At 40.3% G+C, this 14,978-nt stretch overlaps 1 protein-coding gene across 1 annotated transcript in view; it reads left to right on the top strand.

The window, feature by feature from the left end:
* Positions 1 to 442: 442 nt before the first annotated feature.
* Positions 443 to 14,978, top strand: part of RERG (RAS like estrogen regulated growth inhibitor) — a 116,903-nt gene continuing 102,367 nt past the window's right edge. The window contains exons 1-2 of the mRNA XM_060658275.3: positions 443 to 712; positions 4,149 to 4,312. Coding sequence (XP_060514258.1) covers positions 4,252 to 4,312 — 61 coding nt within the window. The 5' untranslated portion in view covers positions 443 to 712; positions 4,149 to 4,251. The remainder of the gene's footprint in view (positions 713 to 4,148; positions 4,313 to 14,978) is intronic.

Here is a 14,978-nt window from a genome sequence, read left to right as displayed (position 1 = left end):
CTTTTGGCACTTTGTCAAATATATAACTATAAATTTCAATTGGATTCGGTATTTATACCGCTCCTAGCATCTCTTAGCTTCCAATCCGGCCTGGTTTTCATTCCAGCCGTTTATTAGCCTTGGACAAGTTATTTATCCTCTTTCAATTTCCTGTTGGGTAACATGGGGATAATTAAACATACCTCAGAGGGATGTTGTGAGCACCATTTGAAGTAAGGAATGGAAGACACGACGTAGCGATGCTTTCACACGCAAAGTTGTAACCTACAGGAGAGGTCCTTCTTCGAGAACCTAGAGGCCGGGAAGGACCCCGGGAAAGGGAAGCCAGCCTGGGATGCAGCACGTAGAAGGCGGATGTGTCTCCTCTGGGCTGGGAGGCGGCGTCGCGGGAGGTACCCGCCCAGGGCCCCAGTAGGGGGCGCCGACGCGCCGCACTGCAGCATCCTGGCGGCAGAGCGGCGGCCCCGGCCGGTCTGAGCTCGCGTCCTGCCGCAGTCCCTCGGCCGCTAGTCTGGGCGAGCGCGAGCGCAGAGACCCCCACCGGCCCGTCAGCACTTGCAGCCGCCGCCGCCGCCGCCGCGGCTCCCACTGGCGATCGCAGCCGCGGGAACGCGAGCCCCAGGCTGGGCTGCGCAGCGTGGGAGGGCTTCGCGGGGACCGATTCCGAACTTGCAGGGACCGCGTCTCTCCCGGGCCTGGAGAGTGTGAACAGGTGAGTGTCACGCACGTGCCCAGGTGGCTCTTATGGAACGACTTCCTGCACACCCTTGGGACTCCCGCCCCCGCCCCCCAAGGACGCGTGGCCTCTGGATCCGTCGTCCTGGTCGCCGGGTCTTCCCGGGGCGGCTTTGGGGTTCGCTGAAAGGGGAGATGTGAGCGCCGGCGCCCAGGGCTTGACAGCGCCCTCCGAGCTGAGACTGAGAATGCCCTTTTCATTTAGGCTGCATTTGCTCTCCAGGTTGAGAGCAAGTGACCTGCAGTCCCCATGGGCTTGTTGATCGTTCTAGGATACCTGTTGCTCTGGAGCAAAGCTATACCCGAGGTTGGGGGGGGGGGGGGGGTCTTGCACAATTATCCTCGTCGCTGTGGGTGCTGCGTTGCAAGATGAGGGAGAATTCCTGGTAGCGGGAGAAGGAAAACTTGATTTCAGAGCTGAAGAAGAGGATCTCATTCCTAAGACCAGAGTCCGCTTGCCTAAACAGCTGTGCTTTATTTTGATGATAGATACAGAAGTTAGAAAAACTATTACCTTATAAAGATGCTTGGTCCCCCCTACCCCACCCCATCCCCAAAGAGGAAGTAGAAGGCAAGGACCTTGATAATAATAGTCTTGGGAATGATTTATTATTAATGAAACCTTTCTTGAAATAAATAAAACCAGGTTATTGGTGATCTAAATGTCACAGGTTTGACAGACTGGAAGCTCCTGGAAGGTGGCCACTTTTGTTTGTATGTGCTTAGCATAATTGTGGAATGATCAACAAATGTATTAATAATAGCATAGGATTTGGAGGCTAGCTTCTTTTTCTTCTTTCTAAGCCTTCTTTTAGTTCCTTTATGTTTAGGGGGAAAATCACTCTACCTTTAGTCTCCTAAATATCTAGGTGTGATTTTAGCTTTAGGAGTGATAGAAACTCAGAAGTTTTTTTGTCCTAGTAAAGCACTGTCCACAGAAAAAGGAAATGGCAACTTCTAGACCCTGCCAGTATATTTCTATACAACAACATTAAGACAAACGTTTTTAGGTCCATGCCATGGAAGGTCTGGAATTATAAATTATTTTGAACATCAGAAGTTGGCAAAAGATCACTTAATACACCAATTTACACATTTGTCTTTGTTTTATATTTTTGTCAAATGTAACTTTTCACATTTTTATGTGAAAACCAAAATGTCAAAACATACATGTCAGTTTGCATCTTCTTTAAGTGATCTTCCTAAATAATAGGTTGATAGTCAGCAGCTGTATCCTTATAAGTGAAAAAAATTAACCTACACAATTTTTTGTGTGCAATTCCTATATCTCTGAGGTCATTTGGGAGTTAATGAAGTATTTGACTTATATATTTTTTAGAAATCACATTTGATGACTACTTTCATGTGATGTATAAATAAGATAGATAATTACTTAGAATTTATGTGCATGGAAATGAACAGTTTTGCATGAAATAACAAATCATTGTTTATACAGACCCTTGCTTGGTCTGTGTTTCAAAGAAATGCTTGCCATTCTTATGTAGAATTTATACAGTTATATATCTGCAGATATTATGCTTTTGTGATGCTTCTGTGATGAAGCACTGAACTTTAAACATAAGGCTTTTCCTTAATGAATGCATATAAAATGACAAATAAGGAAATTCTTTTATCTTTAGCCAAAAGTATGGGCTTAGACACATTGCAGATGTTAAAGCTTCTGGTTTTTTGTGCTGTTATTAATGATTACAGAGAAATTTTGTTTGTTATTGGGGATGAAGTAAACAATAGCTAATGTTAATGTTGACCTTTTTATCCCTCAGAGGAAGCTCTGGTCCTTTGGAAATCAGCAAATACAAACTTTGTTGGGTGCAAGGCTAGGATGCATGATGAAGAAGGCAATTACACTCTCATGCCGTCGTAGAAATACTTTTCCAGAAGGAGTTTCACTTCTTTCTTTCTCTTGAGAAGCTCTTTTGAAAAGTTGTAGATGACAAAATGCTGCCAGGAGCAGTTTACACGTTTAGGTAACCGATTTGTGTTGCAAAAATATCTTTGCAGACTGACAGAGTGGATGAAATGAATGAATCACTAACGTGATTAAGTTTAACAAGGATGAAAGTTAAGTCATGTTTAAGTTTAAGACACTGATTGCAGGAGTTCCGAATGAAGGAGTCTGCAGTTCTTGTGAAAGATGTGAATCTTGCTGACAGTGGCTGTACAACCACAGTGCCGGATACAGAATTGGGAGAATCTCAGTGAACTTTTGCGAGGTCGGCTTGTCAAGTCATGTCACAAGTAGTGGATGGATGGAAGGCCATGTTTTTAGTGATGAAATGGCAAGTGCCAGCAAAGTGCATGTGGCGAAGAGAGAAGGCAAGAGTCAGAGAAAAAAACAAACAAGACCATGCATCTTATGAAGAACAAGGGAAGATGCCAGGTCTCATTTTCCTAGAAAATAGTCACCTAGGATGGGGCAGAGGGTCCTAATAGTTGCTGGGTTGCTTGAAAGGTTCTGAGTAAATGTAAACAAAAAGTTGACTTTCTGTCCATTGACCATCTCTGACCCCAGGTATTTGAAAGTGTTCAGTCGGACACAAGATGGTTGTCTGATCTCAAGGAAGGATTCCTGACATGGCTAGAAGATTCCTTTGGTTGACCCCAAGGCTCTTTCCAACTTTACATTTCCATGGTACCAAGAACCTAGGTGTCATTCCGAAAGCACCCATCTATATAAAATGTACTTACATTGTATATAATATCATTTCCTAAGGGTTAGGATGGTACCATAAACTAATTTACTTAAGATTGTCTTAGAAAAGGAATCAGAAGTTGAGGAATGGCATTTCTCTTTTGTGTGCCAATGGTATTGTGCCCAGAAATATATAAAAATATTAACTGGATATTATATATCAGTTCCTGGAACATGTGTATCTGTCACATGACTCAATCATGTGATCTAGTGTGAACTGAGCTAAAACTTAACCTTGAAGTGCAAATTCAATAATTACAACAGGATTGACTAATATGAATGTATATTATTCAGCCCTAAGGAAAATAAAAGAGTTCCAAATGTGATTCCCCCATTATGTGGATTGTGTCTTGGGTATTTATAGACACATGGTAAATACACGTATTCACACACATCAAGTATTTGTTATCAGTTATTGACCAAAAAACAATGCCTTCATTAAAAATGTCTCAGGTTATGCTATTGTGTCTGAAAATGTATATGTTTTAGAACCAAAGAGATCTAAATTCAGGTCTTGAATCTATCGTTTATTAGTTGACTAGTTTGCAGTCAGTTGCTATAGCCCTCTCACAGGATTGCGATGGAGATCACAATGGAAAATGCTGATAAAGTGAACGGTAGCTGGTATGTAGGAAATGCTTAATAAACACTAAGCCCTCTCTCCAGTCACTTATGAATTCCCAAATCTCTTTTTTTCAAGGATTGCAGATTTACAATGATATGGTGAATCCAAAGGCGGGAACTGAAAAGATTTTCTCAGCTCTTTAGTTGGAACGACAGTGAGTTATCTACCAACACCCAGCATGGCTAAAAGTGCAGAGGTCAAACTGGCAATATTTGGGAGAGCAGGTGTGGGCAAGTCAGGTAAGTTTTTTGATGTGGTTGTTGCAGTGTCTATGCACGCGCACGAACGCGTGTGTCTGTGATACTGCCTCCTGAGATTGGACAGGAGGGTGGTCGGCATTTCTCGTAGTCTCATGTGTTGCTCTTTTAGGTGAAGTCTCTTTCTCTTTATCTAGAACTTTCATTTTGTGTAACAAGTTTTATGTACTTTTTTGCTTATTTATGATGAAGTAGCTCGGCTGATAATACACGAGGCAAGGGAGGTATCACAGGTCGTGGTATTCTGAGGAAAGGTATAAAACCTCCAAAGAAATCAGATTGTGGAAATGAAAAAGTACGTATTTTCTCTTCTTTCTCTGTACAAGATCGGGAGGGGCCAATTTTATATCTCATTCATCTTGATATTTGCAGCAACCAGCCCAATGTGAAGCATGTGTTGGATGCTAAACACATGCTTGTTGAATGAATATATCTTTTCAAGAAACAGAACTGCATTACTATCCGACACTTTTAAAATGGGGAAAAAGGGGCGCCTGGGTGGCTCAGTCGGTTAAGCGGCCGACTTCGGCTCAGGTTATGATCTCGCGGTCCGTGTGTTCGAGCCCTGCGTCGGGCTCTGTGCTGACAGCTCAGAGCCTGGATCCTGTTTCGGATTCTGTGTCTCCCTCTCTCTGACCCTCCCCTGTTCATGCTCTGTCTCTCCCTGTCTCAAAAATAAATAAAAAACGTTTAAAAAAAATAAATAAAATAAAATGGGGGAAAAAATTTAGAATGCATGACCTCAAGCAAGACAGCTGTCACCACCAGTGCCTCTAGAGTGAATTTAAATGATCGTATTGTGGCTTACACTAGTAATTCAGAGACTTTTTTTTTTTTATTCCTTACATGAGAAAAGACTTAGACCTTTAAGATTCAGGGTGAAATGGTGGATGTGAAAATGCATCTAATCCAATTTGAAAATGTATCTCAGATTTCATAATTAAAGAACAATGCTGAAGTAGATGTTGCTAAAATGTAAAGGCAACATGGCTTTTCAGATCATGCTGTCTTGATCTCTTACTGGAGGAAAGAACCATAATTGACTTTGCACACGGAGCTCTTGGTTTTCAGGAAATGACTCCAACAGATATCTAGTAGGAGCATATTTGTAGAGGGAGAGCCATTTGGGTTGTCCAATACAATAGGTAATCCACATAATCTTAAATAAACAAACATAAATAGTTTTTAATTCTGTGACCAGTCTCCCTTTCCTAACTGGCTCTCTGGTTTAATTTCAGCAGTAAATCTTCCCTATTCTAAGTCTTTCTCTCTCTTTCTTTTTCTTTTAATTTTTTAAGAGTGCTCTTTTCTGCCATCACCCTTTCTTCTTGCTGCTGACTTTTGCCTCTGGCAGAAACCAAGCAAAGAAAATAGATAGTTGGCAAGGCTTAAAAACTGCCAGCCTTCACAAGATTGAAGATAGTTGAACTCCTCCCCATTAATCTCCTCAGTGTTTTCCGATGGCGTGAGAACCTAATTTCCGTAGCTGGTAGAAAGCTCTGGAGAATGAGGAAGCTGTTCCAGTGAGTGGAGGATGAAGGGAAGGCAGTCTGTGGGAAGGCGAGAGCTGCCAACAATAGCTTGCCTAAGTCCTTCGTGAGTGAAGGGTCTAGGCCTGGGGCTGCCTATTTATTACTCATTCATTCAAAACTTACTAGAGGCAGTAAAAGAAGGGAAGTTTTAGAACTTTTATTTATCAAAATAAACTCCACATGGTTGGAAAAGTTAAGCAAAAAATTAAAATTTGGTTGAGAAACTAGCTTGCTGTATGTGTAGCCATCCCCTTCTCATCTATACTGTCTGAGGGCAAGCACTGGACATCTTTCTTTCTTCTTTCTTTCACCCTTCATTCATTGCTTAAAACATGGCAATCTTCCACTGCAATCATGCTTCCGAAACTGCTTTTGCTAAGGTCACCACTAATCAATAGCCACCAAATCTAATGAACATTTCCCGGTTCTGGTCTTCTTAGAACTCTTCCTGCCATTCAACACAACCACTTATTCTTTCCTAAAACTCCTTCTGTCTCAGGCTGTCGTGACCTCACACTTCTTGGGTTTCGTTCTACCTCTTCATTGTCCCTAACCAACTGCCTTCCTAGGCTGCTCTTCATCAGCCCGCCTCTCAGAAACCTCACGGTCCTGCGTCCCCACCTCTTATCTTCTTGCTCCATACATTCTCCCTAGAGGCAATTCCTCACCCGCATAGTTGAAGATAACACCTGCACACACAATCCAAATTCTGCTGACCTTGGTTTTATTTTATGTCAAGTGCAGAAGCTGGACTTGTTCACTAAGTTCCTTTTTAACTCTAAAGTCCTGTGATTCTTAATGCATGTTCTTTGAACTGGTTTCTCCATCCACCTTGTATACATTCTGCCATTTGTATTTATTTTCATGTAGGTGAAAATGAGAGTGATAGACTTACATGCCTTAAACAATTGCCCTTTTGTCTGTCATCTATACACAGTGTTTCCCTATTTCAACATTTAGACTGTTTTTCCTGGGACCTGGTAACCACACATCACATTTAAAAGGTGGTACTAATTTGACTTGTGCATGGGAGACAGTACTGAGACCTTTTCTCACAGTTCAGTGAAAACAGTTACAGAGTGCTTTGTATCCATCAACTCTGGAATCTGTAGCAATGTTAAACTCACGTTTATTCTAATTTTTTGGTAACGTGAATGTCTGATGTCTGCCTAGTTGTTGTACCACATGGTCACTTTTCTATTATAGTCTGTATCATTCTTATAAGTTGTTTTTTAAGTCTGTAAGATGTTATGCCTGCTAGAATGTCACAGCAGCTTCTCATTTTCTCAGATGCCTCCCCACAAATGGTCATGATCTTCCCATGGGCTCAATGATCTGTTTCTCTCCAGACACCCAGCAGGGGAAGGATTCTTAGGGGAGCCAGCTTGCGATCTTGGAAGGGTAGAAATAGAGCATCTCTGATTTGACTTGGGTCTGTGTTCATTGCATCAGAGGCTTCAAGTCTTACCTGTACTATCTACTTCTCCCCATACTCACTACCAAGTTAGAATTTGGGATAAGCAAGACATGTTGTCTACTTGCTAATCGACAAGTCAGGTTTGACTTCCAATTCTATACTTTATCATCAGGGTGAACATGGCAACTTTGGCAAGTTAAGTCCCTCAACTATAAAAAGGATATAATAGTGCCAATCTCAAAGAGTCATTGTTAGGATTGAATGAGTCATTACATGCAAATCTTTTAGAACAGCACCTGGCACATAGTAAGTGCTCCAGTATTAGCTTATAATATTATAGCTTTTCGAGGCATACTGATTTTAATTTGTTAAGTTTTCTAGAGAAAACATACTGTCGAAGATGCATTTACATTCAAGTGTGTATTTTGGTTTTCAGTAAAAGTCGGAAAGCGTATAAGACAGGAACTCTATGTTGCTACTCTGCACACCCTACACACACACACACACACACACACACACACACACACACACAACTTCTCTGTCTCTTTCTCTTTTTTTAATGTTTATTTATTCTTGAAAGAGAGGGAGAAAGCATGCAAGTGGGGGAGGGGCAGAGAGAGACAGAGGATCCAGAAGTGACTCTGTCACTAACAGCAGCAAGCGTGTTGTGGGGCTGGACTCAGGAGCCATGAGATCATGACCTGAGCTGAAGTTGGATGCTTAACCCACTGAGCCACCCGGATGCCGGTGTCTCTTTCTCTTGAATTCAAAGTCTGGCTAATGTCAGTTACAGTTTGACTACTGGTGATCATAACTCTACTTCTTGTGTCTTATATCTTGGAAGAACAGCCAAAAATATGTTTGTGTCATCAATAAATTTACACCTTAAATTTGAAAGTACTTCTGGTATGTGGTAGGCAGCTTCCTAAGCCCAGGTAATGGATAGGCCCTCTATGTTTAAAACAGAATTTGACCTTAACCAGAACTTTTTGGTTGACAGTTTGACCGTAGAAGTATTAGCACAGGCAAAATTTAGTAATTTGTTAATTACTAAGGAGAACTGATAAAACGTGAGGAATGTGTGTGTGTGTGTGTGTGTGTGTGTGTGTGTGTGTATTTTTATATACAGAGTATATACATGCTCTGGTATTGGGAGGATTCTTTTCTCTTCTGTCTGATTTTACCTTGCAGTTCTGAGAGCTTGCTTGCTGGTTCACCATGGTGAGCACTGTGGGGGATGATGCAGATGGCAGAGGGTCCTTTTCCCAGCCCATTGTATCTTCTCTTACCCCAGCAGGGTAGACATGCCCCTTCACTGGCTGAGGGTAGAGCTCTAATAACATGGCATGTGGGACATAGATTTCTTCACTTGTGTGTGTCAGCCTATAATTTGATGGGCTCCGAGTGATCAAAGCAGTAATGGCTGCCATAAAACCTAGAATGCACACCATATTTACTTAAATGCTTCCTGGATTCATATTATTCAAATTCATAGTAAGTGTGGGAGGAGCTGAGAGAAAAACAACAAAAATTTTAAATTTAGTTTCACAGTTGACATTCTCATTTTAGAATTGAAATATTGTGTGCCGTAGCTAAATATATTTCCTGAAAGGGCTAGCCTCAAATTGAGTAATGCTATCCTCTAATTCAAAAGCCACTTGGGGCACTCATCCGTGAAGGCTTAAGTTCGGAGATTCAGATTGCTGGGCTATAAATTGAGTGCTAAACACAAACGAGCTTGTGATATATTTTTCCTTGGCACAAAGAGAAGTGATCTATTTTTCCCTCTTTTTCCTTGTTTCCTTGTTCTTGTTTGCTCCTCTCTGTCTCTCAATTATAAAAAAAATTTTCGAAAAACTTTTTTCATTTTATTTTTCAGTGGGGCAAGGACAATTCTGATTTTAAATATGACTCTTCCAGAAAGTACCAAATACCGCTTTAACATAATATGTATGCTTTACGGCTGGGGTATGTTCATGAGATTTCACATGCGTTAAATGAAAACAGCAATATCAATAGCATCTTGGCTAGGTCAGTTTCCTTATGCTATAGAACCTACCTTTTGCATTTTAGAACCTTTTCTCTGTATGTAGCTATAATGCCAGTTCGTTCCCTTCATTCATACTTAATGGTGTAGTATGATGCTTTTTGAACGTTGTGCTCAAAGTACTTTTAAAAGAAGAAAGGGTGCCTGGGTGGCTGTCAGTTAAGCATCTGACTTGGGCTCAGGTCATTATCTTACACTTCGTGGATTCAAGCCTCGTATCAGGCTCTGTGCTGACAGCTCAGAGCCTGGAGCCTGCTTTGGATTTTGTGTCTCCCTCTCTCTCTGCCCTTCCCCTGCTCGTGCTCTCTCTCCGTCTCTCAAAAATGAATAAACATTTAAAAAAAATAAAAAATAAATAAAAGAGGAAGAGAAAGATCTGGGCGATTTGGAGTATGTAAGCATCTCATGACAATCATGTAATTATTTTGCGTGCTTTATAAATTACACAAAATATATGCAAAATTCAATGTTGCTCCATAATATATCCATGTTTGTTTGAATATAAAAATGATACCCCCCACCAAACAGTGACCAAAGTGGACTCCCTGGGAGGATAGAGCAAGTTGATCTGTGGCTTCAATAACACGTAAGCTCCAGGTCCAATATGAAAACCACAAGTCTAGGAAATGACCTCGGCTGTGCATGTCACATGAAAGTGAGCGACCACTGAGAATGGTCTTGTCCCACATTTTTTACTTATTTAAGTTCTCAACCAGCTCTTCAAGTTCTTGGTCACTCTTGTTTTAAAATTGTATAATCTTGGGGCGCCTGGGTGGCTCAGTCGGTTAAGCGTCCGACTTCGGCTCAGGTCACGATCTTGCGGTATGTGAGTTCGAGCCCCGCGTCGGGCTCTGTGCTGACTGCTCAGAGCCTGGAGCCTGTTTCAGATTCTGTGTCTCCCTCTCTCTCTGACCCTCCCCCGTTCATGCTCTGTCTCTCTCTGTCTCAAAAATAAATAAACGTTAAAAAAAAAATTTTTAAAATTGTATAATCTTGATGGTAAATTTTCTTTAAAAATTTGTCTAAACAAGAAGAGGGACAGATTATGTTTCGGGTTGGTGCAAACACAAGTGTGTGTACATGAACACTAGACACAAGGGTATATACGTGTGTGTGTGCATGTGCATACCAAAAAGCCTTTCCTAGGTGGTTCTTGAATTTGAAAGATTGCCAGAAATGAGGTCCATTGGTTCCTTGTTTAGTTGGTGGTTAGAGAAATAATTGTTTTTTATTTTATCTTATAATTTTTTTAACATGAAATTTATTGTCAAATTGGTTTCCATGCAACGCCCAGTGCTCATCCCAACAGGTGCCCTCCTCAATGTCCATCACCCACCCTCCCTCCCTTCCCACCCCTGAAATAAGTGTTTTTTAAAGGACTGGGCCCACAGGAGGAAGTTGGCATTGAGACAAGTTTGGATGAGGCTAGAAAACTAGCTGTTTTCCTGCCATGAATGTAATCATATGGTTACCTTGGCTTTCAAGCATTTATACTTCCTTTATTTGCAAAGATAGAAAAGCGAGAAGAGACAATCAGCCTAGATGAGTTGATTTTCATTTGTTTCTTCCACCCCAAGAGGAACAAAAGGGTATTTTCAAATCCCAGGTGTATACCTGTTGGATATGTGTAAAAGTCATACCTCTGTGCAAGCTGTAAGTCACGATGACCTTTATTGTACACCCAGAAAGAAAAAGCAAGGATGAGGAGTGGTGAGGGCTTAGAAAAAGAAAAGAAAAGAAAACATGAAAAGGAAAGAAAAAAATTAAAAGCAAAATCGGTTGTTAACGGGTGGGTGGCTAAACATGTTGTAGGTTGGCAATGACCAATTCTTAGACTTTTCCTAAGGAAAATATAATTAGGCAAGAAACAATACTGGCAAAACAAAACAAAATAAAAAAATCAAGACCTGGTTTTCAAAGCCAAAAGGGCATATCTCTGTCCTTTCTTTTTTCTATTGGAATATATTATTAAAATTTGGGTATCCTTTATTTTTAACTGACAGGTAATTTACTCATCAAAATAGTTTCCTGTAGTTAATTGTCAGTTGTTGTTTGGTTCCATTTTTGTTTTCTTGGCAACTGACAAGGACTAACTTTAAGGAAAGGGAGTGAAGAAAATTGTAAATCATCCATGTAATTCCCCTTTTTATTCCTGGTATTTCTCCAACTTATGGGTTTAGGGAAATCAGCCAAATTTTCAAAGTGGTACTGTCCTTGAAGCCAAAATTCCAGTGCAAACGCATCTCTGTTGCTACAGCTGCCTTTGAAAATTGATGTGGTTTCAGAAAAACAGCCATAATTTCTTCCATCCCATTAAAAATGAAAGCAGTTACATTATAGAGACAGAGCAGTCTGAAAAGGTAATTTCAGCATGGAGTAAGCAAATACGTAAAGCTCCTGTATATACATATGAGAGAGAGGTTGTTACATAGATCACCCAACTTCTTGGTGCACAGCCAAGTCTAGAGTCCCTAGTTTATGACTCTTGCAAGTTTGCAAATAAATGTGTTCATTTGGTATCACACCATTCTTTTCCACATTCTTTGGAACACCTTATGTTCGGAAATGAGATGATTGTTAGGATTTTATAAAATGAACCTTGTTAAAACCTGGTGAATTTTGTGTTTATAAGAAACTTTCAGTTATCAATAAATAACCAGTGCATAGCAAAGCCTTCTGGGACTCCTGGGTGTGTTACCAATCAGTATGGCCACCTGTAAGATTCTTAACAATCGTATATGTAAGAAAGTTCCTCTGTAATATAGTATTTCGTTTCTTATAGCATTGGATCAAGTGTAAGAAAACTGATGAGTCATCCTCTGCTAAAGAATAAATTTCTCATTGTTATCAAAAGAATATTTTACACTATGTCCTGTCAATATGATCTAATTATTTTTATTTTTTTTAAATTTTTTTTTAACGTTTATTTATTTTTGAGACAGAGAGAGACAGAGCATGAACAGGGGAGGGGCAGAGAGAGAGGGAGACACAGAATCTGAAATGGGCACCAGGCTCTGAGCTGTCAGCACAGAACCCGACGCGGGGCTCGAACTTACAGACCGTGATATCATGACCTGAGCCGAAGTCGGACGCTTAACGGACTGAGCCACCCAGGCACCCCTGATCTAATTATTTTTAAAAAGGCACTCAACTCTACTGACTGAAAGGATTGGGTTTAAACTTCAGCTTCATCCTGCTCATGTCTTTTATTATTCATCTGTCAAATGAAATATACATTTGCTTGCTTATTGATTGATTGATATAACAAGGCAGGTAGGATAGGCTTTGAAGGTACTTTGAAAAATCACAAGTGTGATCTGAATTTGGTCTTAATCCAATGATGCTCTTGTTATCAAAGTCCATGCAGTTCTTCCTCTATGATCCTTAACATTTCTGTTTGGACAAGCAGTATGGTGAATTCTCTAGCTGTCCATTGCTGGAGGCCACACGAACATGCTCCATTCAGCAGTTGACTGTTAATGTTTCTCCACCAACTACATAACATTACAGACTATTCAGATGTAGCAGTTTCTATGCCTTAAGTAACTTGCCCTTTCAAATATGTGAAATGAGTAAGTACTGAGTTGAGATTTTTTAAAGATCGGTATGTAAGAAGTCAAGATGGGAGGAGAGCTTAAGAAAATAATTCAGACTTATGCCTTATTGGAGAAGGAAGCATAACATGTTATAGAATTTTTTTTGATGATCGAATCTTATCCTTATTAAAGGATAAAAGTTTAAATATTTTGGTAGAAAGGTTTCTCAAATAATATATAAATATATGTATCTCCATATTTCCTTTTAATCTTAAAGTATATTTTTACTCATTCATTCAGTCATTCATCCAGCAAACATCTGTTGAGTCAACTTTGTGTTCTAGAGTATTTGTACATGGTATAGGATACATCTACATTCCCAAAAGGGAGAACAGTAGATATATCTGCTCATCATTATATCCCTAGACCCTCACACAGTATTTGACACAGACTGGATCCTCAATAAAATGAACAAATTGAGTTAAACTACGTGTTCTATACATGGTTTATAATTTTACTGAAAGGCATATGTTTTAATGGTCTCCTTGTTATAACCAAAGTAGTTTCTTCACCTGCACTTGAAAATCTCCAGTGATAGGAACTCAGTATGATTGGACGTAGACTATTTTTCCCTTGGACAGCTGTCAGTCAGTGTTCCAGAGAAACAGAACCAATAGGACAAGAGCATACACATACACCCATACACCATTTATGTATGTATGTATGTATGTATGTATGTATGTTGGCAAGACTGAAATCTGTAGAGCAAGCTAGCAGGCTGGAAACTCAGGCAGGAGTTAATGTTGCAGTCTTGTGGCAGAATTTCTTTCACCCTGGAAGCCTTGGTTTTTGCACTAATGGCCTTCCAGTAATTGAATGAGGCCCACCCACGTTATTAAAGCTAATCTCCTTAAGGTCAACTGACTGTAGATGTTAACCACATCTACGAAATACCTTCACAGTTACTCCTAAGGTAATGTTTGATTAAATAACTGGGCACTGCTTTGGGCCAGCCAAATTGGCACATGAAACTATCACAACAGCTCTTCCTGTTTGTTACTTTACCTTTGGAGCCAAAAGGGGTTCATTAGCTTCTACTTGTTGACTTTAAGCTTACTCTCAGAGTGACAGGAGACATTTTAAATCCCTCTTCCATCTGACAGCCCTTAACACATTTGCAGATAACTAGCATGCCTGGACCCATGCTGGCTTTTCTCTTCCACAGTCTGGTTCCTCTTAGTTCCTTCATTTGCCCTACAGAGTGTGGCTTCTAATCCCAGCACCATACCGGCGGTTCCACTTGATCTGTGCACTCCAGAAAGTGTGGGGGCTGGAAGCGAATGCAGACATGTCAGATGTGGGACCTCCAGGCCAGATCAGAGCAGGACTGTGAATCTGTGACTGCCTACCCTGCTTTTGCTAAGACATCCTAGGTCATTTGTTGCTTTCCGCGTGACAGTGGATGTAGTGTTGGCTCATGGGGACATTACTGCAAATGAAGTTGTCTTTTTAAAAAATATGTGCTGTTGCTGAGTGAAATCTTCCCAAACCTATAGTTTGCGTATGGTTAACCCAGGTGTAGAAGTTTATTTTCATCCTCTTAAATATGGTTTTGTTAGATTTAATCTATTCTGGCCTGTCGGGAGAATTTGAGTCTAGTATATGTATCATTCTTCTCTATTTTCTGTCATCTAGAAATATGTTGGTCTTGGAACATTATGGGCCCTTGCTGCTCTGCTTGAATCATAGAATTTTCCACTTTGGTATTATTTAGCTCATTGAAATGATTGAGAATCCCAGGGAGTTCTTTGGATAATTTACAGCCAGTAAAGAAAAACAAAGATATGGGGACATTACCAGCATATCACATTATTTCCATGTTCATTAAATGAATTCTATTAAGATTTGCCTTAAAAAGGGTGATCTGGGAGGAAGTCTTACAGTGATGATCCCTCATTTAGTATTTTGTTTAGCATTTCTTATTTCTGTCTCACATTCTTAAGATTCAAGGTACATAGCTCTATAAAGTGCATACCAGTGATCAATTTTTATTGGTCCAGATATCTATTCGATACAGAAAGTTGTTTTTCAGAGACCCATCCAGGATCTGTATGTA

The sequence above is a fragment of the Panthera onca genome, chromosome B4, assembly GCF_046562875.1.
Source record: "Panthera onca isolate mPanOnc1 chromosome B4, mPanOnc1 haplotype 2, whole genome shotgun sequence".
Lineage (NCBI taxonomy): Eukaryota > Metazoa > Chordata > Mammalia > Carnivora > Felidae > Panthera > Panthera onca.
The sequence above is the reverse complement of the archived record's forward strand: the minus strand, read 5'-3'. Positions and strand labels throughout refer to the sequence as shown.